Source organism: Aulostomus chinensis, chromosome 10 (genome assembly GCF_037954235.1).
Source record: "Aulostomus chinensis isolate RoL2024-O1b breed Wild chromosome 10, RoL_Achi_v1.0, whole genome shotgun sequence".
Taxonomy (NCBI): domain Eukaryota; kingdom Metazoa; phylum Chordata; class Actinopteri; order Syngnathiformes; family Aulostomidae; genus Aulostomus; species Aulostomus chinensis.
The window spans coordinates 18,354,029-18,377,735 of record NC_141329.1 but is presented as its reverse complement, the minus strand read 5'-3'; the positions used below and the strand labels follow the sequence as shown (position 1 = coordinate 18,377,735).

General features: G+C 40.8%; 3 protein-coding genes across 7 annotated transcripts in view; 2 read left to right on the top strand and 1 right to left on the bottom strand.

Moving 5' to 3' along the window:
- The first annotated feature begins 5,313 nt into the window (after positions 1-5,313).
- Positions 5,314-13,825, top strand: slc1a5 (solute carrier family 1 member 5). The gene is made up of 8 exons (XM_086216244.1): positions 5,314-5,959; positions 11,099-11,141; positions 11,235-11,303; positions 11,475-11,641; positions 11,724-11,957; positions 12,109-12,303; positions 12,965-13,099; positions 13,213-13,825. The coding sequence occupies exons 1-8, from the start codon at positions 5,430-5,432 to the stop codon at positions 13,421-13,423; spliced, it is 1,584 nt and encodes a 527-aa protein (XP_086072370.1). The 5' UTR covers positions 5,314-5,429; the 3' UTR covers positions 13,424-13,825.
- A 2,068-nt stretch (positions 13,826-15,893) lies between these two features.
- On the bottom strand, positions 15,894-21,317 carry fkrp (fukutin related protein). Of its 4 annotated transcripts, none has more exons than XM_086216241.1 (3): positions 20,899-21,317; positions 19,024-19,207; positions 15,894-18,741 (listed from the first exon to the last, which is right to left on the bottom strand). In XM_086216241.1, the coding sequence occupies exon 3, from the start codon at positions 18,625-18,627 to the stop codon at positions 17,026-17,028; it is 1,602 nt and encodes a 533-aa protein (XP_086072367.1). In that variant the 5' UTR covers positions 18,628-18,741; positions 19,024-19,207; positions 20,899-21,317; the 3' UTR covers positions 15,894-17,025. The 4 variants fall into 4 exon arrangements, with proteins under 4 accessions (XP_086072367.1, XP_086072368.1, XP_086072369.1 ...); XM_086216242.1 differs by lacking the exon at positions 20,899-21,317 and adding an exon at positions 19,273-19,404 and having other exon boundaries at positions 19,024-19,193; XM_086216243.1 differs by lacking the exon at positions 20,899-21,317 and adding an exon at positions 19,315-19,387.
- strn4 (striatin, calmodulin binding protein 4) overlaps positions 20,831-23,707 on the top strand; it is a 19,029-nt gene continuing 16,152 nt past the window's right edge. The window contains exon 1 of one of the 2 annotated variants that reach the window (XM_086216238.1): positions 20,831-21,320. In XM_086216238.1, coding sequence (XP_086072364.1) covers positions 21,009-21,320 — 312 coding nt within the window. In that variant the 5' untranslated portion in view covers positions 20,831-21,008. The remainder of the gene's footprint in view (positions 21,321-23,707) is intronic. The other variant, XM_086216239.1, reaches the window with a different exon arrangement.

Below are 23,707 nucleotides of genomic sequence, written 5' to 3'. Positions count from 1 at the left end.
ACCACTAAGGATTGCATATACAAGCATTCTGATGTAAGTACAAATGTACTTTCAGATATTGAGTTCTCACGCTAATAGCAATTATTTATCCCTTTGCCAACAAAGTGGTGAGAGTCAAAATGTCCAGTTCAGACTGGAGTCTTCTGTCTCTTCCAGAAAGTTCTGGAATGTCTGAGCTATTTTGGTGATGGTTGTGAGCTTAAAAGCTTTTCTAATGGAAGTCAGATGACTGAAATAGTAAAGACACCCTCCCCAGTGCTATCACTTTGTAGAAATGTGTCTTGCTTCAACAATTTAATATATCATATTAGGTCATGTAAAATCCTATTACCCATACATTACAACATAAAACAAGACATGGAAGTGCCCATGAAGACAATATTTCATGGTGAATTTGTATTGACAACTTACTAAGCCTATTAAAGTATTAGCCATTGAAAGACTGGGAATCATGAAATAATTGTAATGGGGATAACAATTATTTAATTACATTATAAAGCTAATCCATGGGTATCAACACCCTAACACTGTAACAGCGATGTTAGTATGCAGAGCTGATTACATGGTGTAAATGTGTAAATAATTTATCCTGGTCACAGAAGACTCTACGAGATCAGATGGGATTCAGGGGCCATCCCATCACTTCTGCGCAACTAAAATAACAATTCTGTGCTATGGTTATTGGAAGATTACACGCTACATGTAAATTTCCATCTGTATTTCTACTTCCTGCACAGAGCCAACAGCACAACAAATAAGGAGGATGCAGATGTTCTTCGGATGTCTGTAATCGGATTGATTTTCTACCATTCATCAGTACAACATAAAAGCAAACGCATAAGAAAGAGCTGCTTCTGTAAGCCAATCGTGATGTTCATCATTACAATAGCATTGGATGGCTGCGAACTATGACCTGAATACATCTGAAAGGGCCTGACACCCGTGTGACGATTAGCTCACTGACGCCTCATCAGACACTGTGACACTGTTTTGTCCCTGTTTTAGATTCATTTCATCTCCTTCGATATTGCACCCATATTATACTTTGGTTGCTGTGCATCATTATTTTGTTTTTGTCACTACAGCATAGCTTTCTAATGCAAATAATTTTCACATCAGTTTCAGATAATGTTTTCAATATATATAGTTGCAGAAAAGGAGTCTTGTTGTATGTGTACCTATAAGAAAACAACCCTATATGATTCATTACCTTGGCAACAGTTAAAAAAGTTCAGTTAATCTAGCAAATTAAGATCCCATTTAGAGTGAAATACACATTAAAAAATATCATAAAATAAGCGTGTGTTTTAGGGGTTGGCTATCAAGGGGTTGTTGAGTCACTGCAATGGTCCATAACAGTCACCTCTGTTTGTCTGCATTGGTTTGCTGTACGTTTGTCAGGATGTAGACAAACCAAAAAAGCTCATATTGCGCATGATTGGAATTTTGGACACAGCCATCAGAGCATTTCTAATGTTGCAAAACAGGACTCACAAGAGCAGTGTGTACCTAAGAAGTGTTGCACAGCAGTGCGGACAGTTGGTGTCGTTCTCCTTTATTTGTGATCAGTTACTAGACTCTTGGAAGCTTCCTTTGCAGTCTGTGGTGAAGAGTTCAACCTGCGGACACTCAGAAAAACAAAGTATAGTTTAGTTGAAATTCAGCTTGAAAGGGGGATATGGGATCCAAGGAAAATGAAATAAATAAAACCGTAAATCGTTGCTTTCTTCTGCTAATTTCCTATTCCTCACATTACCTCTACAGTAATGCGATTCACAATTAACTTATAATACTGAAATTCATTTGTACAGCAACTATTGCAACCGCTTCATGAAGTATTTCGCAATAAGATGGCTGTGAAATTAAGAAGATTACATTCGAAATGTAACAAAAACAGAGCAATGGGGTGCATTTAAAAGTAGTATTGGATAAAGCATCAGGGAGAATAACCAAGAATAAGTAACAAACGAATTAAATAGGACTAAAAATCAGTAAAAAAAAGACAAAAAATGCTAGATATTTCAAAATAACATTTGAAAATAGCTTTCGGAAAAATGAAGGCTCTCGAGGAGGTTTAAATCATGTCATCGTGTCATGAGGCCTTTCCCTTGGCAAGCAGGACTTCTTTCTACAAATATTTCATATTTATAAACATATATATTTTTTTAGATTTCAAGTGAAATGTGTATTACTTGGAGAGGACAAATGGAGCCTCCAGTAACTGACATCCTTTTCCTATTGCATCAAGACAGGATATTCAGTTTCTTGTACGTCCCCACCTTTCTAATTTATTTCTTATCAGTTGCCCAGTGCCTCCTCAGTTGTTCTCATGATACCCGAGACAGGTGTGTGTTTTGTTGTCACTTTTTTCCATGTCCCAAGTTTGGCAGTCACATGATCACTGACCTATCCTCCTCCCTGCTGAAGGGAGCCTTTGTTAGGTAGATCTTCAGGAAGTTAGCTTTAAAACTCTTCACAGAAATGGAGTGAGCAACGTTAAATGTGTGATCACCAATAACAAACTGTAGACTTGGAAATAAATGTAAAACTACGGGAAATATGTATTTCACTTGAAAATATTTTTTAAGTCTTAGCTTTAGTCCTGTGTGAAATATCCTTGTTTATTTTTCAGAGTCAACCTCATCCTGTTTGAGTAGATTCAAGTTGAGTTCAATCCTTTATAATATGCCTCTTTAAGTTTTATTGGGCAGATGATTTTGATTAAATTATAGTTTTAATATTTCAGTTACAAAGCACATTCGTTTAGCTCGCGTTTTTAACATTTGTTTAGTTTTTGTCTTGTTTCAACTGATACAGTCTAGAAAACCTTTAGTCTCCTTTTACATTTGTAGTCGATTTTTAGTTGCCAACTTGCCGACATAATCACCATCACCTACACAACGTGTAGGGTGTGTGTGCGATATATGTGTGTTTTGATAGATGAGGCCCGGTAAAGGAAAACTGATCTCGTGTGTCGGTGGGTTTAGCTATCAAAGTGGTCCTTTCTCACTGAGTAAAGCACTTTTTCACAGAATCACAGTGTTTTGGCCAATCACTCACAACGAAGGAGGGAACAAAGAACAGCTTGAGAAAACAAATGGAGTACTGAGTGGAAAGTTTCCTACCAGCCTGCGGTCGGGACCTCTGGCCATTATGTAGAGTTAAAGCTGCTTTTCCCACAAATTTCCACCAGTGTGACCATGCTAAACAAGAGCTGGGAATGTTTTTTGAAGGTAAGCTAACCCCAGCATTTCTCGGACCCCTGCACACATATCTCAATCTATCAGACTGTAGGTAGGTCTCTTATTACGGACACACATCTTTCTACTCTTGGCAACGGGGAAGTAAAAAGGAAGCCAAAATTTCTCAAAATTAACATCATTCTTGGAATAAAAAAACAACAACTATTAATATCACTTTTGCATCATCCATTCTTACATTGGCTAATACTTCCCCATAAAATGCTTCATGGAAAAGGCAGAATGCTTGTCATTCTTCCTTAAAAAATCCCTTCATCATCACGATGACCAGACATTAGAAAAAGGAAACCGTGCTCTCCAGTGATCATTCTTTGTCAGTGTAGCATGCAAGATGTCAGATTAATGTTTCTGGTTTGCTTTGGGTGCGTCCACATCATTCTGTGAAAGAAATATAGTGACATTCCTTGTTGAACTTCTACTGCTTCAAGCAGGAGCTAAATAATCCCATTCAGAGGGAAGTCACATGAAAGTCCAGTAGTAGTCCGTATAGCTGCAGCTGTGCTGGCAAAGCCTCTGCCTCTGCTCCTCTGCTAATGCAACCCAATGTGACTGACTATAAAGGGATGCGATTTATTTTGAAACAGAAATATTAACTTTAAGCAGCAATAGTAAACTGAATCTAGGATTTTAGATTAACAATACTTTTAATCTGATTTGCATGGTTGCTCTCAAGGCATTTCAGTACAGCTGGTTTTAAAACATGATTATTTCAGCTTGATGGATGAAAAACATGAGGTGACACGCATGGGACATGCGGCATTAGAAGCTGCTATACAAAATGTCTGTTGTGGCTTTGTGCTTCACCTGAACATGAAAAAGTTATAAACCTCCGCCAGTTTAAAGAAAGTGAAAAAAACACAAAGTTTTGTCTGCCAGGCCTAACCCTCATCTTTATTCTTTTCTATTCTCACAATACAGAATAGAGGCTGCACGATGGTGCAGTGGTCAGCACTGTCGCCTCAAAGCAAGAGGGTTTGAGTTCCAGCTCGGGCACAGGATCTTTCTGTGTGGAGTCTCCATGTTCTTCCTGTTCCTGTGTGGGTTCTCTCTGGTACTCCAGCTTCCTCCCACAGTCCAAAGACATCAAGAGGGGACGAGGCTGATTGATACTCTAAATTGACTGTAGGTGTGACTGTGAGTGTGAATGGTTGTTTGTCTCTATGTGTTGGTCCTGTGATGGACTGGCGACCTGTCCAGGGTGAACCCTGCCTCTCGCCCGTAGAAATACAGAATAGAATAATTACATCTATATATAAATATACATATAGACATTAAGCAACTATTAAAATGAGCTGTTTTGGGGTCAAGACCTGCTTAAATGATGAGGATGGTGATGATGATCAACGAATAGGATAATTGTCTCTTTTGTTCACTGATTGTTTTTTTTAACTTACTGTGTTACATTTTTTTTTGGATGTAAATTATGTTTTTTGGCATATTCACATAAAGTATTTTTTCCTCCCTGAAAATGCAGGACCAAAATAAATATCTAAATCAACCAAAAATTAGGGAGAAGACGACATAATCAAACATCCCAGGTTACAAGAACTTAGTTTTGCCTGTTTTTTTTGTGGTCCAGTCTATGCCTGGTTCCATCAAGGCCCAGTTTGACTAATATAAAAGCTGACTGCATCACATGACACTGAAAATTGTTGAATGTATTATTACTGGCCCAGTAACAGCTACAGTACCAAAGTATAGGTTTACAGCTGGCACATCTCGAGACTTTCTAGCTCATAGTGATCTACACTAGTCTGTATGGCGGTTATTCTGAATTTGTGGTAAATTGATGGCTGTCGCCTAAAATTGAAAACAAGATCCCACAACAAATAAAGACACCTACAAGAAAAGCTCCCCTACATGTAAAGAGGCTACACATTACCTTGTGCAGAACTGGACAAGATTCAGGCAGTGAAAAGTATGCTGGACTTGTCAAACTTGTTGCATTATTACAATAAAAGTGCTTGCTTTTAGCAAGGGCTTGACAGTGAGTCGCTAGTACAGCCAGTCTTCATCATGAACACGAGTTTTTAGGCACCGCCTTCTTTGACGTCACTACACTAACGTCGCCCTGAGATTGTAAGAAGCTGAACGCGGTATTTGTCTTCAGTTCGGCGGTGTTTGCCAGGCGGATTCTCGTGTCTTTGAGGAGAACTCTTAACACTAACAATGGCCGAGAAGATGGAAGAAGGGAAGACATCCAACGGTGAAGTACACGTCGATGAGCCGCTCGCCAACGGGATGAGCGGTGATAACGCCAACAAGGAGCCGGTATCGGAAAGGGTCAAGAGGATTGTCAAAGCCAACCTGCTTGTCATCCTCACTGTAGCAGGAGTTATCGTCGGTGTTTTCATTGGACTCGGTGTCCGCAACGTGGCACTTACTAGAACCCAGATTATCTATATCGGTTTCCCGGGTGAGCTGCTGATTCGTCTGTTGAAGATGATCATCATCCCGTTGGTGGTCTGCAGTCTAGTGTCCGGAGCGGCAAGCCTCGACCCCAAAGCGCTGGGCAAACTGGGTGGTTGGGCTATGCTCTTCTTTCTAGTGACCACCCTAATCGCCTCGGCTATAGGTGTTGTAATGGCTTTCATCCTAACCCCGGGGTCTGTGTCGGTTGGCAAACCCCAGATACAAGCCTTGGATGACGGTGTGCCCGCGTCTAAAGAAGTTATAGACTCCTTTTTAGATTTGATCAGGTGAGTAAAGCATCAGGTTTTCTAAACTTGTGACTTACATTCGAATCACACTGACTCAAATGTTTCCTCCTGCTGAGAGTGGTTCTATTGAGAGGACGAGCTCCCGTGATGTCAGAACACTTCTGTAACGAGCACAATATGTTGCATCATGTGGCTCTTTGGTCGGTTCAGGTTGATATGCAGGAACAGAGTGCCTCTCATAGACACTACAAACATAGTTTATACTTTTATTTTTTTAAAATAAATAATAATGTGGAATAACTAAACGTGATTCATAATTGACATTTTTTTCCCATTCCAATTCGTAACAGTGTGCGTGTTCCTTCACGTCAAGGACATTCCTGCTTCATTCCAAAAACTCTGGAAAACTAAGATATGTTCTAGGAGAGGGCCTCTCTGAATATGTATGACGTCGGTAGTTTTTATTTTTATTATAATTACTACTTTGAAAAAATGTCCATTACGTTACCGAATGTGTGAAGCAGACTGTACTCTGACTGAGAGCAGGCTTAGCACCTTTAAACCTCATGACCCTCCCAGCACTCTCAGGTCTCTTCAACCCACTACATTCAGCGGTTGCGGTGACTCTCGGGTGGTTTTTGTTCTGGGAAGTGTTACATTCATACATGGCAATGCCGCATGGCTCAGGGGTAGATTGGCCGTCTAGCAACCAAAGGGTCGCTGGTTCGATCCTCGACCCGGGTGACCATGTCGTAGTGTCTTTGAGCAAGATACTGAACCGATAATTGCTCCTGATGAGTAGGTTGGTGCCTTGCATGGCAGCCTCCACCATCAGTGTGAATGGGTGAATGAGATGACACTGTTAAGTGCTTTGAGTGCCGCTAAGGTAGAAAACGCTATATAACATTGAGTCAGAGGAATCCATCTCGGAATAGGGAAGTAGATGGCTAAATTGGTGTGACACAATCATACCACACAAAAGAGGTAAATAATGCGTCCGTCAACAAGAGGTAAGTTCAGTTGCCTAAATTGATTATTTTTGAGAACGTCCATCGACTGTTAACCAGAGACGTCAGATATTCTCTGGTTCCAGTTCCCGGATGAACACATTAACATGGTTTTAGAGAATGTGTAACCTCTTTTGGAACACACTGAAGGGTTAAATAAGAAAACAGGTTATTTGCCTAAAAAACAACAACAAAGGAGCGGTTGTCACCCATCTAAGTCAATAGTTATTCAAAAAGACACTAAAAAGTTAGTGTGTTGAACCACAGCCTTCTGTAAACATGTAGTAATCCAGTCAACTCAATGAAATTGTCTGAGCCAAAGGGTTAGAAGGCATTTTTCTCCATAAAGATTAAAAAGTATCGTCAGAATGAACTGTTCTGAATCTAGTTAAACCATTGATAGGTCAATTTCATTTTGATAAGTTTAAGAACACTTTTTCTGGGCGTTTGTGTTCTGAAACCAAAATCCAAAATATCTTTTATTCTTTTAAGGGACCTTTTTTTTTTAAAAAACAAACAAACAAACAAACAGCTTTTTTACTTTTTCACAAGGCATTTAAAGAAATGCATGTTTCAAATGAACAAGCATATATAGTGAATTTGTTTTAATAGTGCAGCATAGTAACAATGTATACAGCTGATAATTGTTAAATCTTCAGAATTGAAATAAAAGCTGGTATATTCTGTTTGGCCCAGTCTTCAATGAGTCGTAGATTATAATAAAATGTATTTTTACATAACCACATCATTAGTGTGCAGGTGTTGCTGAGAGTGGGGTTTGTCAACCAACCAAACCTGCCTGCATTTCTTTCAACGTTACTGCATAATCTTTTGGCTGTAACTTTGAACAGCGTTCAGTGTTTGTGTAATTTTGTTCTGAGAAAAAAACAAAATCAAACTCTTAATTTGTTTCCCTTTCTCCTCTTACCGTTTTCTCCATAAATTATGTCTAAATCAATTATGCTGCCTGGAATCAGATGTGCGAAAGTAACACAGAGAAATGTATTAAAGCACAGATTGATATCGTTAAACTGATTTTATTTTGGTGGCTCTTCCGTAACAGTTTTAAAACAAAGACCTTGATCACAAAGCTCAAAATATTTAATATTCAGCCTGATGGTCACAAGCCTGGATTACTGTATGATAGTAATTGTTGTAATATGAATGTTCCGTAATATTCCACCATGTAGCTGCAGTTTGTAATAAATGAGGATAGTAACTATTGTCCCGTGCAGGACGCGTGCCGCCGGTCACACTTACACATCATGCTAACAGAACAGCAGGTAATCCTCGTGTCTCTTATTAGAGCGAGCCCTCTCTGTTGGTGTCCTGCTCAGTTTTGACAACAAAGACAGTGTGACTGCAGAGCTGTTCGTCAAAGCAGAATAATGGTCTGTCCGGAGCTCAGTGGCATACGCTCTGCATAATTTGTGTGTCGTTGTCCTTACGTGCTTAAGCAGGACATGCTAGTTCAAGGACACGCATGATATTTTTTACTGATGAATAGAACAGGAGCAGCTCACACACATCCTTGTTGACATTCCTTTCTTTGAATTTTTAGGGCCTGAGCCAGAAGGTACTTCATTTTTGTTTGTTTTTCCCCTTGAGACTGGATGTAATGATTCAATGTTTGTTTCACCTGAGCATTTATTTGCCGTGTACACTATTGACTTTGAGATAACTAGTTATGTTACATGTTCCTCCTGTTCCTGTGTGGGTTCTCTCTGGGTACTCCAGCTTCCTCCCATTGTCCAAAGACATGCAAATACTACACTAATTGAATGCTCTAAATTGACCCTGGACATGGCTGTGAGTGTGAATGGTTGTCTGTCTCTATGTGTTGGCCCTGTGATGGACTGGTGACCCATCCAGGGTGAACCCTGCCTCTCGCTCAAAGGCTGCTGGGATAGGCTCCAGCCCCCCTGCGATCCTTACCAGGATAAGCAGTAAAAATCGAGAGATGGATATTTGTTTTGTTAGGTCTTTCCATTACAGTTTAGATCAGTTTACAGTTTTGTCGTAGTGATAATGATGCTAATAATGATTATTATACTTTGTACCTGGTTGGCCAAACCAAACCTTATAATGGGTCAATTTTGGCCCACAGGCCCCATTGTGTTGGTGTTCGTTTTAGTTAATTCTTCTCTTGTGCATGAGATGATTCCTAACGAGGGGTGTCACGATACCAAAAATTCAGTAGATACCAGTAAATTTACACGATTCTCGATACCAATTTCGATACCATGATAACTAAAGTATTTTCCAAGATTCCATGTACTTGAACATGAGAAATAAACTTGGGTCTTCTGTCAGTTTTGCTAGTTTTGACAAGATACTTGCAAGAAACATGCTGTCTTTTTTTTGTCTCTTCTCTAACCAAGGGTGGATGGTATTATCGTGAAACAGAACTCACCTTGAAGTCTCTAAACAAATCTGGATGATGGTCTTTCATGTGTTTTGCTAAATTGGAAGTATTGGCTCCCTTTGTCTGGATGCCACAGTAGCATTGTTTGCAGATTAATAATACAGCCACTCCCATCTGCCTCATATGCAAAATACTTCCGGACTCGACTACTCTTGGTGCCTTTTTTTTTTTTTTTTTTAAACAAGGCACAGGGCGATTGCGTCATCTGCAGTTGCCATGGTCGATGTATTTTTTCTCATGCCGTGTGTAGTCACCTCCTACTTCCTAATGTAATTAGCCTAGTAACTGGAAAACTCTGGGGTGTATACTCCCCTGTCAGCTCCACAAGAGGTGCGGCACTGATTCCAATGCTGGCCCAATCCTGGCCCTATCCATCATACATCCATTTATCAGTCTAGTGACATTTTGACTTGTTTTTGAGTTAAAAACAGGATAGATGTAGTCCATCCTCTAAATCTTGGAGGCATCAGCAGTGCAAAACACAAACCTGATGGCATTCAACAAAGCCAGGATTGTTGTTTGTTCATTTTAATTTAGCGTTGGTCGTTGTGCAATAGCGGATGTCTGTCCCTGTGAAGACTTTTAATCTGGGAACTCTCCACATCTACTCTCGAGGGGAAAATCAGATTAAGATAAATTCATAAACCATCCACAATATTTTAGTCTTAGTGTCCAAATAAAGTGTGTTGGAGGAAGTAAGGAAAGGAACAGAATATTGAGGCATTCAGCTGGCAGGCAAATCCCGAGCTGAATGGAAATGGAATATACTAAGATATCATTTGCATCCAAGATTAACACACACACTGCAATAACCCACACATCATCCAAAGCATTAAATCAATTGAACAGACTTGCAATAAATCTCTCCTTCATGAGGATTTTACACAAACCACAGAGTTAAAAATAAGCATTAAAATAAATCGATTCCTCCCTCAAACTGATTCTATGTCAAGTAGCATTTAACAGTGAGAATGGCACTGTGTACATTATCATCTAGATGCTAAACAGACTTTCGTTATGGTAAAGAGTTGAACCAGCTGTCCTGTCACATGATTGATGGCTTCATTGTTTTGATTGAAAGGGAATTAATGAGTAGAGTTTTCGAAGTTAATGCATGATCGCTCTAAATCCATTAACAACAGCATAGGTATCTTGGATGACTTTCTTTTTTTTTTTTTTTTTGGACTTGTGTACCCTTAGTGTGTGTATTTGTTAGAAATGAATAACACGACAGCAAGTAGAATTGAGGGCAGAGTAGAAAAAAAAGGTGGGGATTAATGGCTAAATTCTCTCAGCTATTTCCACATGATCAACCTTGTGATTTCATGTGGTTGATCTATCACTAATGTCCAGGGAGCGGAGCCGCTGTCTCTGCAGGACTGTGAGGCATTGCAGTGTCATGTTAGCAATTAAAACACACACTAAGTAGAGCAAGGGCATCCCAGTGTTGCTATGAAGTTGATGTATGTTTTTTTTAGATTTACATTTATGATGTTGACAGAAGACACTTTACAACTTGATTTGACGTCTCTCTGTTGACAAGTCCACAATGTTCCCTGAGTCTAGCCTCACCATATTGTAGTGTGTGTGTGTGTGTGCCGAGAACTTCAAGGTTTAATAGTTACGCGTTTTAAGTGTCATCTGCTCCTTGGCTCCACAACATGAAATCGAAGCCGCACTTGGTCATGGTATTTACCTCACAGGAACTGAATATGTCGCTAATTCTTTTGTTTTTATTCTCCACAGAAACATATTTCCCTCCAACTTGGTGGCTGCTGCCTTTCAATCAGTTAGTATTGTGTCTTCATTCTGAATTGCATAATTATTACTGGATGAACCGACTGCGTGTACTAAACCATCACACTTTTTCTCTCCGTTGCAGTACGCAACCAGTTACAAGTTTGTCACTAAGAATGGCACAGATGGAAACCCCAACATCACAGTTGAAAAGGTGAGGAGAGAAGAGGCGGTAGTTGACATAAAATTGACCATTCATGCACCACAGGAGTGGTTCTGAATGTGATTTTTCTGTTTGTGTGTGTGTGTGTGTGTGTGTGTGTGTGTGTGTGTGTGTGTGTGTGTGTGTGTGTGTGTGTGTGTGTGTGTGTGTGTGTGTGTGTAGGTGCCCTTTGGAATGGACCAGGATGGGATGAATATTCTGGGTCTGGTTGTATTTGCCATCGTATTTGGTGTGGCTTTAAGGAAGTTGGGAGAGGAAGGTGAAATCCTAATCAAGTTTTTCAATTCCTTTAATGAAGCCACCATGGTGCTCGTCTCTTGGATCATGTGGTAAGAAAATATGAGTATTAGAGGCTTTCCCCACATGCTGTGTTTTCCAAAATTATAATGGACAAACTCTTTATTCCTCTAGGTATGCCCCTATTGGTATCATGTTCCTTGTAACTGGTAAAATCGTGGAGATGGAGGATGTCGGCACGCTGTTTGCTAGCCTGGGAAAATATATAGCTTGTTGCATCATTGGACATGCTATTCACGGCTTTCTAGTGCTGCCACTCATATATTTCGTCATCACAAGAAAGAACCCTTTCACCTTCCTCTGGGGGATACTCACAGCTCTGGCAACAGCTTTTGGGACAAGTTCAAGGTAAAAAAACAAAACAAAAAACCTAAAAAGACTTAAGTGATTCCCAGGTGCTCCTGCAGGCTCACGCTTGTTTGCTCTCTCTGGCAGTCAGTTAGAGAGGTTATCCTGTGCTTATACACACCCACACACACTTTTCCTTCATCTGTCATAGCTCTGCCACCCTGCCCCTCATGATGAAGTGTGTTGAAGAGAATAACGGCGTGTCCAAGCACATCAGCCGTTTCATCCTGCCCATTGGAGCCACAGTCAACATGGACGGAGCTGCTCTCTTTCAGTGTGTGGCTGCTGTTTTCATTGCTCAGCTGAACGAAGTTTCCCTCAACTTCATCCAAGTCATTACCATCCTGTAAGTTCTAAAGTTATTCTGTACATTTACATGATGTGAAAAAGGTGGATTTACTGTGTTAGTCCAACAATGACTTGTAACTTGATTGAAATCATACATTTCAAAGTTGGAGTAAAATACCTAGATAATGCAGTTGGGAATCAATTTAACTCTGGCATGTAAACACTTCATCAGCCCCACGTTGGTCAAGGTGTTCTGCACATGCCTGTAGGCCCCAGTGTGGAATTCAAAAAGGGAGAAGTTATCATGACGGGTGCTTGCTGAAATCTGGACGGGTGAGGGGGCAGTTTTTGTGCTGTCAGGTTAAGGAGTTTTCAGTTTTCATTTGATTGTCTTGAGAATCTCTAACTTGTTTGACGTGAAGTAAAGGTGAACCGCAAGACAATCTGATTGCAACCAGTTGTAAGGGGGCATAACACCACCTTCTGTTCCAGAGGTGGCCTCCATCTATAAATTCTCCCCTTGGTTCTTGTATACTGGGACAAGTCAACTGCAACAGTGCATCCATGGAACAAACAATATCAGTGTCTTTGTATTTTTCTACTTGACAAGTGAGGATATTGTGCAAATCATAGTTACGTGGTTCCGCCAACTGGAAGAATTCTTTGTATTTTTGCTCTGCTTATGTCTAATTTTGTCATTTTCCCTTCACATATGTTAGCGTGACAGCTACAGCGTCCAGTGTGGGAGCAGCAGGTATACCCGCTGGTGGTGTGTTGACCCTGGCCATCATCCTGGAGGCCATCGGATTGCCCACCAATGACATCTCTCTCATCTTGGCTGTCGACTGGCTCGTGTAAGTGCACAACCTTTTGTGAAGACAAAAAAACACAACAACTATATGTAACATACTCCAAATATTGTGAAGTGACATACTATTAAGACTGCTTGCCATCCATTCTTTTTTAGTGACCGTACCTGCACAGTGCTGAACGTTGAGGGCGATGCCTTTGGAGCTGGAATCTTGCAACACTTTGTTGACCGCTCTCAAAAAGATGAAGGAGCAGAGCTGAGCGAGCTAAAGGTGGACGCTGGCCCACTGATGGCCGCACCAGAGCACTCGCCGCTTCTTGACAAGCGGGCTGCAGACCAATCCCCAGAAAAAGAATCTATCATGTAATAAAGGAGGAAATCATCCATGTCTACACAGATGTTAAACACTCCACTAAACTGAAACCAGATTTTCGGACTTTCTCTGCTCCAGTGACAAAAAGGCGGAGACAGTTAAGTGCAAGATGGACTTGAAAAGGAGTGTAATAATACTAGCATATTATTTTTCTATTTAGGGTGCAGAAATGTGCATTGGGATGCTCTCAGTCAAGATTTTGCATCAGTTTTTTTTTAAAGTCAAAATAACCTGGTCATTCATCCGTCACTGGTAAGTTTTATTATTTTCCCAATAAAGTACATTTCACTGTACTATGGCAGACGTAAAGCTACAAATAATGCTAACTCTAATCATGAAGACTATCAGACCACCATTAGGAATTGTGTGTCTTGGTCGTTTTTTTTTTTGTATGGTAACTACAAAACTTTAAAGGTTGACGCACATGGGCCTACGGCTTGTCCTCATCTGCAATCTATTAATTTAAAGTTACTGTCACTAAAGTTTGTGGTTTTGTTTCAATCTTTCCTCGCAGAAAAAAATCCGTGAGATTCAATTGTCATAAATGATATAATGTGCTCCGTTTATGAACTTACATTTTGTGTTTTATCATATGTGGTTACATTATATATGTTTAGACTTCATCCGAAGCACCCCATATCACGGGCGTGTTGTTGGCACGTATAATGCCTTTGTTGACAAAAACAACCTCTACACTACTCTGAAGATATGCAAATGAAATGATCTAAGTTCCGAGGATGAATGAAGGAACTTTTTTAAGAACTTGACAAGATGTACACATACCTTTTGGATCTCTAAGAATCTCTGACTCCTCAGATGGACCTCACAGCAGGAAACAACTCAGGTTTAACTTTTCCTCAAAGACACTTTCATCTGCTTCTCAGACCAAAAGTCTTATTGACTCAACAAATAACCCAATGATATTGACTCTCTGGTGAGTTTGAGTTTTTCTAGCCCATATTTCTGTATCTCTGGGGTAATTCACAAATAGATTTGAAAGCACAGTTGTATGATGTTGTGAAAAACAAGGCGTGTCTATGTGTGGCATGTAACAACATTCTTTCCTCGACATGGATGTCGCTTCAGTGTCAGAATGGCAGCAGTGGACAGCTGGCTTGTTTTGACTGTGGCAGATTGGACTAGAACATGTGACATCTTTGGGCCTATTTATGTTTCAGCTGTAATGTCTTGGCCTCTTTGGTTAATTATTCTTAGGGCCTTAAACGATTATGTGGTATGTAATTTTGTATTTATTTCTCTAATCACGAATCCAAAGATGTAATGTTTTGACTTTTCAGTGAATCAGCACAGGTCCCATTTTTCTGAGCAACTTTCTGTCGTCTTGTAATTTTTTTAATGCCCCCCCCCCCCCCAACCCACACACACACACACACACCCGGTTTAACATGTACAGGGATCTTCTTGATGATGATTTTCTTTTCTCATACAGTTTTAGCCAGGGATGCACTAATACTGAAGTCCTAGATATTTTTTTTTCTGTTTATTTTGCCATATTTGAATGCCATCTTATTTGCTGATGGGAAACAACTACATAAGTATCAGTGCATCTCTTGTTTTGGCCAGGGGCATTTTGTAAAGTGTTGAGGTGAATCATATTCCAACATCCAGGATGAAAAACTCTTGAGTTAGACAGTTTATCCTTTACACTATCTGCTGCCTATGTACTATGATTATGTAGTGAATTTTTGTAGCGGAGACGTGTCATCAATTCTGTAGCTTTATCATCAGTCATTACCTTGGAACTACTACCCCCCCCCCCCCCCCCCGGTTTCTTAGATGTTATCATTCCAGTCAGATAGCTCTCTTGTAAGGATTTGTGTCTACTGTTAAATTGTAGTGTTTGGGATGGTACTGAATGTCAAGGTTTTAAAGGAATAAATTGCCTTTTTTTTTAAAAAAAAAATTAGCTGTCTCATATCAGATTTCTAATGATGTTCCCATGTTGCACTGTAGTCAGCACAACTAAAAAAAAACCCACTGAGTGACAAGTCCAGCTACTTTTCACATCCAAATGTAACTACGCAGTTTCTAAACGGTGTAAGGGATTATCTGAATACTAGACCACATATGAAAGCTGTGTATGCTTTGGTTGGTTAGAGGAATGTAAACACATATATCACGGAATATGATTCCTTATGGACATTATGAATAGGTAGAGGGCTGCAGAACGCAATCTAAATCATTCCAGCCTGACTAAAATTAAGAAGCAGTCCAAGTATGTCCTGTCACATAACCCTCCGGCCTTGGGGCGCCTGCCATGTGGCTGAATATCTCCCATAATGCTACAGTAGTAGAAGGAGAAGCCCTGGGAGGTGCTGAGACTACACCATGGATGACTTGTGCCACCTTGTGTCCAAGAAGAAAAATAACCACCACTGTAAGAAAATGGATTTGCCTTCAAGTACAAAAACAAATCAGTGAAAAATACATTTACAATTCCTTTATTTTACTAGCTCATGAAATGGTGAGATATTTTTTACATATCACAAGTAATAACACTTAAGAATACATGTTGCACTCCGAAGAGCTTTTGTATTTATGTATGTAACAGGGCTGGGAAACATGACTTTATATCAATATCTTGGTGATTTTCATTTAATAGTGTCTTCACAGGTTATCATCACAATCTGTACCGTAAATATGCTGAACCATTAAAGGGATTAACTAAATAAAATGTAATTAGAAATGGAGGTTCTACATGTCAGTGTCAACAAATAATCCCAAACATTTCCCAGCCCGAATCCAACAGGGCTTTTAGAGTGTTTTATTTGCATAACCAACAAATTTCTTCATTCGACTTGATATATAAGTGGTTTTTAGTTATAAGACACCTTACTGAGCAAGGGATTAATATCAATACGTTCATTAATATTCATACAGCAACCTTTCCATATACCTAACACAAACAACAAGCCTCATTCATGATGTGTTCTTTTGCACGATCAGGCTTTGCCTCCTGTCTCTAAGACAAAATTTCGGATGAAAGTCCTTTGGTGTGCACAAACATGTGTAAGAACATTTCACGAATGAGGCCCAATGTTTTTCTTATTTCACATGGAGATATACTTATATCCCACAACACCTGCTGAGTACCAAATGCTAATTACATAGAGTAATATCCATTCATAAAATGTGCAAACTTGTAAATCCAAAGAATCAGTGCAAAACAAGGCAACAGTCAAATAAATACACAACTGTTTGCGCAAAACCACTTAATAATACTGTACATTAGCTTAAATCTTCCTTAAGATAATGGACACCTCAGATTTCAATAAGAAATCAATATCAACTTAAGTATTTATCATCTTAACAGCAGTCATATTCTTACAGTATTGTGCAACACACACCTTTAGTACGACATGTAAAATAGTCTTTGCCGAATGTCACCGCACTAAATATTGGACTCAAGTATCCCTGCCCACTGAAATAAAATTCTCACCATGAAGACGGAGTAGCAAGAATCGAACAGCAGTCATTTTGGCACCACCTCAGTTGTAAGTGTCTTCTATTTGACTGTTCTAAAGAATTTTAAAAGACAATATGCACTATAAGGGTTTGTCAGCATTTTTACGCTCTCATAATTTGTTTCGGTCCAGACGTTTCTTTGCGGGGTTGGGATATTGCGGATTTTCAATGACCCCCTCCCCAAACTTGAGCTCCAAGAAGGCGCGGTGGTTATTGGGGCCGTAGACGGTGATACCTGCGAAGAGCATTGGCACAAGTGGCTGCAGGAAGTGTTCTGGAAACTCCACATCTTGTTTGTGTTCTGTCCACGTGTCCTTGGTCATGATGCCATTACGTGGGTAGAACGGCCACAGGTCAACATGCAGGTGGTTGGCCTCACTGTACTGAACCCTGTAGAAGTCTCCCTCCACTGCACGCTCCCACACGTAGCCATTAGCATCCACTAGGGAGCCTGAGTCTAGGTTCTTCAAGTGATCGCAGTTGGGCACATCCTCCAGGTAGATACCCAGGTCTACATCATAGTCCCAAGGGATGATGTCCTGATGGCGGACAGCACCAAGCAAAGTCCCCCCCTCTAGCCAGTACCGCACACCAGAGCTTTCAAGAATATTGATGACATATTTGGTTGTCTCTCTGAGCGCACGCAAACAACAGGGTGGTGTCCAGCGGTCTAGATAGAGGTAGTCTGGAGTGTCATCCTGCACCGTGCCAAAGCAGCGAGGTGTCTCCTTACTGCAGCCATACCACTGCTCCTTCCCTTCAGGAAGCAGAAGACGCTTCAGACCAAAGCTCTTCATCAGCTTAGCAGAGGCCTCCTTCAAGTGAGTGTCAGCCTTCCACTGGTTGTGAGCTGAGCTAAAGAGGGGCCGGTGATTTGCAGAAAAACAGGGGCTCTCCAGCAGCTTCACCTTCCACCCTCTTAGTGCTGTCTGGACGAAGAGGGAGGAGAAGAGGGGCCGGCCGAGAGGTATAGAGAGGTTAAAAAGATCCTCTGTGCGTATGAGAACCACTGCATCTCCTTGTAAAGCAGTACACACACTCCCGCTGCTCCCAGATGCAGCTGGGGTGTATGTGGCTGTCCACTCTCTGAGGTTAACCCGCAGGTGGAGACACTGCACAGCAGATCGAGACAGCACAGGTGAAGCTACTAGCCTCACTGGCCCCCCACCTTCTCCCTCCAGCTCCCTGATCAGCCTTTCGATAGCCCGGGGTTGCTCCAGCTCCACCCCATCAGGCACAAGCAGCACAAACTCTGTCTGGACATGAAACTCTGGCCGATGAGCTTGCGGTGGCTGGTCTGGGCTTGGGGTGAGCACCAAAAGCCGAGCCCCATCTGGGAGCATCAGGGGTGGGTAAGGAGACGTGTCAGCCACAGCAAGGAAGGGAAGCTCGGGTCTTTGTTTAAGGAAGGAATTAGCCATTTCTCCAACATAATTTTCAAAGTTTTCAAACTCCCTGAGAAGCACTGTAACACGAGGAGCACGACTGTTTCCCCCCACTCCACCAGCTACTACGGGTTCACCCCCAGGTCCTATGAGTCCACCTAACCCTCCTCCCAAACCGGAGGCTGGTAAAGCAGCCCTCCTAGTGCCCCTGCCTAGTTCCTTCCTCTTCTCCATCATTTGCTGCTGGGCCCGGGACACATAGTAGAGAATGAGAAGGTTGAGTATGATGGCTACAGTTAACAAGCCCTGACAAAAACTAATACGCATGGCAACTGGTGCTTGCTTTCCAGTCCAAGTCAAACAGTTGAAGATTTACTGAAAAAATCTGGAGTTTCAGGTCCCCATTGGTGTGGTATTAAAAATATTAAGGTTGAGTCCAAGCTGTGAGAGACAATAACACACACTGAGATCAGTAAATTTACATACAGTCACATAATAATGCTCACTCAAAGACAAGTTGTTTAAATTAATTCAACTTGACCTTTTCCGACATCTTAGCTTCAAAATGAGATCAATCCCGGTCCAAGATATATCCTCTCATCAATCAGTCCGTAAGAGTTGAGCATTTCTAGAAACGCATGTTTTATGATCTGCCCCCTCTAGGAGGTTAGCTGCATAGCGAATTGTTACAAACAGGGGGAACAAATCATATGCAAAACTCACCTTGTATTGGATGCAGCTATCTATTTTTCTTTAAATGACCCTTATTTGCAGAAGGCATGCCACCACATCCATCCTCAGGCATGTTATCCAGTGCGTTTGCTATTCCATGAACATTGTAGCGCTTTATCTGGTCTCCACGGTGCTCACTGTCAGCCAGGTCGGAGACAAGCCTGGTTGAATTGATCTGTATTGTAAAATAATGTTTATGCGGATATGGTAGAAAGTAATTAGTCAAATAATGCAAACTACCATCGTGGTGTGTGTCTGATACGTATGAAGGTTTACACGAACTGAAACAAGACGTAGGACAGCCCAGGTTTAGCATTACCCCTCGCTAACACGTTTGGTGTTGTATGAAGTCGGGACACAAGAAAAATACTTCCGGTAGAAATAAATCTTTCATAATAAAAGCACCGTCTAAAGAACCCTAAACATCAGCAATTACATAAGTGATGCAAGGCCGGTCAGAGACCATAGTCGTAATGGCGCTTGCTGCCAAACCAACAAATGGCACATTTAAACAATTTCTTTGAGGATACATTGATAGCGACCATTGTCATGAAGATGGTTTGGGGATATTTTATCTTTGGAACATTTCCTTCAAAGTACTATTAATTTTCTAATCAGTCACCAATGAGAAGAATAAGCACATCACTCAATGATCGGTCTTTCAACTACATTCCATTCTATTGCTTCAGCGCTAACCTATAAAAGGTGTAAAAATAAACTGTCTATTAAACAAACAAAAAAGTCCTTAAATTTGTGATATTGATGTTGAAAACAAATCAAGGAAATATCCATATTCAATCTGGATATTCCCAATGAAACAGTAAGCAGAATCAGAATCAGTTTAATTGGCCAAGTATGTTCACAACAGACAGGGAATTTGACTCCGGCCGTTGGTGTCACTCATGGAATTCGCAGAATAAACATAAAAATAAACATAAATAATAGAAAGTATATACATCTATTGAAAGAAGATATGTACAAAAATTTAGTAAATTAAAGTAAGCAGCTGACCAAACAAATCACAGTTAAACAAACACTCTCTCTTAGAAATCACAGACATTCATTCAATACTGAACAAAAATTTTGTCTAAATATCATCCTCAAATACATTCTAAATGTAAAATTTAATGTAATTATGCAAAAATGCCCTCTAAAATATGTCAAGGTGGGCTCTAATTTAGTGTTGGATGTTGGTTGATAGATCAAGTAAGATGCGTTAATTTAGTCAATTTGGCTATGAATTCTTATTAATAAGATAAAGTCAAGGTATTTCACCCGGGTTTTAAGAGTATACAACCATCTACAATCAGATCAACCTCGCAGCATACGTGCCTTTACTCTCCAGATTAAAAAATGCCCAGAGGCTTGTCCTAAAAAAAATTCCGATAGAAGTTAAAACCGGAAATGATGTTCCTGCAAACTATAGCGAACTTCATTGGCTTGACACGGTCCCTGCTCACAAAATGGCAGGAAATGATCTCCCCTACCGACCTGCATATTGTGTATTACAAAAAATGGCCCTGTATTTGACACCTGCAGTGGGCATTTCCAAACGCAAACACACGGAGGAGGAAACAGCCCAAGGGTCATCATAATAAGAGTCACTGACAATAGTCAACATTTTCTATGATAACCATCTAAAACATTCCTTTTTTATGTTACATCAACAAACGCTGCAAAGTAAAGCAAAAAAACATTTTTATACTTAATTTGGATGGTTGTAACGAAAGATAGCAAAGCGTCATTAATAATGACGTTGATGATGTTTTATCGTGAAGTGTTGAAAGCGGAAGTGTAGTATTTTACCAACGGCATAGTAATTTTGCTCTGTGCGTGTGAGAAAAGGAAGAAAGGAGGGTAGCTTACAGTGAAGTGCTGCTGGGCTGGAAGAGGGTACGGGTACCTTACTATCATTATTGTTCGTATACTTTGCCCGTTTCCATCTTTCTATCCTGGCGAAAGGTTGAACGGATAAAATGGAGGCGGACAGATCCGGCGGCGGACCAAACCCGAACTCCGGAGGCGGTAGCAGCGGAGCGGGGCGCAACCCAAACGGGCCCAAAGTAGCACCGGGCCAGGCGACATCAGCTGCGGCCACAGGGGCGATGGCAGCGGCGGCGGCGGCGGCAGCTGCAGCCGGGGCCATTCCCGGATCGTCGCATCCTCGGGATCCTCAGGACGGTGACTCGGGTATGACTCTTCCTGGGATCCTGCACTTCATCCAGTACGAATGGGGACGCTTCCAGGCCGAGAAATATCGCTGGGAGGCTGAAAGAGACGAACTTAGGGTAAATCTGTTTATCATTTTACCTGCTATTACGATGATAACACCAATGAAACTGAAATGCAAATAATAGCTTCTTTAGCATTCCTTTGAGACACCACACATACCATGCAACCGACAATGACACAATGCTAATGGGCTAACGATACACCATATCATCAGATTTACAACAGTAGATTTACAATGACAAAATGCTAACAGGCTAACGTAACACCGTATCACCGTGTACTAACCAGAACATATGATTACCAGACGGACAAATCAAAACATAATGCTTTGTTACCTCCAGGCGGTTATTACCAAAAACCAAACAACCACCAGTAGCTATTAATAACACACGTAGGTTTTGTTTTGTTTTGGAATTGTCCACATAGTCAACTTCAGTCCACCCACTAAGATATACGCAATGACTTAAAATATTAAGGCTTTATGCTTAAAGAATAAAGCAAATCCTGCAAATAAAAAGGTGCTTAAGCAGAATTTAGGTGTGGCTACTCTATAGTGTCAATCTAATGTCAATGCAGGTACAAATCAAAGACAAGCTTAAACCAGATATATTTGAAAATTGATTAAATACTTCTGGTCTGATGTGGGTTGTAGTGCTGTCTGTTAGGTGACATTTATCTGGTTTTCACACCCCACGGGACAGATCAAGAGATCTTTGGCTCTGTTGTTGTGGTTAGATGACGACTACTGTCACACTGCTGTGAGTTGCCTTTTAAATCCCCTCACCTGCTAAGCCGGGCGCTTGCCTGAGTAGACTCAACAGTCAAATCAAGAGTAGTTTGATGTCATCGTTATTTTATTCACAAAATATTGACAGGAGAATTTAATCAGGATGACCTTTGAAGATACACAACATCAGTACACGATTAACACGGTTCCTTTCAACTGAGTTTCCTCAATGTGTGTCAAAATGTGTGGATTTATCAGTAGTTTTCATACAGATGATGTTATAGAACAACATGTGTTATGGTGGTATATTTTTTATTTCATTGTTTTTTTTTAAACTGAGATAATTGTTGGTTTCTGTAAAATTGCAAGACAAGCCATTATGAATGTGTGTCTTTAGATGACATAGAAAAGCCCTTGAGGAAAATATTTAGCCCCCGTATGTCTCCAGATATTTGAGGCAAACAGCAGAAGACAGAGGTTGATCTATTCAATTCTCTGACATGCATGTGTGAGGCAAAACACTGCCAGACAGCATTGTGCTTACTCATCAAATTGTTCCAGGATTAAGAAAGGTTAGGAAAACATGCAAAAATATTTTTGCCTTGTGTTTGGAATGAAATATTGTTTATTTTTTCATTCCTGATGTGATCGTCCTCCACTAACCACAATTAGCTTGTAATTTAGATGGTATTCATGAGTTGGACGAAACCAAAGTAAAGCCGTATACTTGAGTCTCTCTCTGCTTATCATGTTCACCTCGACTCAAACCTATGTAGATATAAATAGGAGCCTGATAAAATATGAATGAACAATAACAAACTGCCTGCACTCGCTTTTTTTATAGGTGCATGTGTGGACGTGTGGGAATGGAAGTCAGAAGCAGGCCAATGGCGTGTTCAACACACCATGAGAGCTTGTTATGGAACTGTGTTATGATTGTGTGTGTGCATTAGCTGCACGTGGTCTGGTTTCACGGGTACAATTATCACCATGTCCTGTGCTTGAGAGAAATAGAGGATCGCTGAAGTGTCAGGATGGGAAAAAAAATGACCTAGCTTACATTTAAACACCCACAGGCCACAACCCTCCGGCTTCTGGTGCCAACGTGCTCATAGGGTTCTCAAAATGCCAGTTAGCATGACCCTAGGCTGTGTTCTGTACAGTTAACAGCGTACTGCTCACTTGTCAACCACACATGGCATTTTGTGCACATGAAGCATCCATGACTTTTAAAATTCAATCTTGGACACTAGAATCAGTCCTTTTATTGGATGTCTCTGTTTGTAGATTAACCTGTCTTTGTGAGTGTAACACATGTGCTGCTGGCTGTTTTCTGTGTGAAAGGACATTTGTGGGGTTGTGTCTATAGTGACAAGCCAAGAATGAGGGCCCTCCCTGTTCTGAGCCAGGTGGGACGTCCCAGTACAACCAGGGGACAGGTGGCAGTCGCCTCTCTCCCTCGAATACACAAGAGGCTTCTCCTGTTTTATTTCATGCAGTCACACAAATGCTGTAGTGTGTAGTGTGGTGCCTAGTTGTCATTAGCTTGGTTTTGCATGACAGACTGTGCATTAAACAAAGGCACTTCTCTACCTGTCCCTCTTGGTTTTTTTCAGCTATGTAATTGAATAAACCTGCCAGTAGTTGCATGGAATAGATAAATGGTGACCCAGATGACTTCACTTCCTGTTGAGGTTGGCCGAGGGGGTCCCAAGA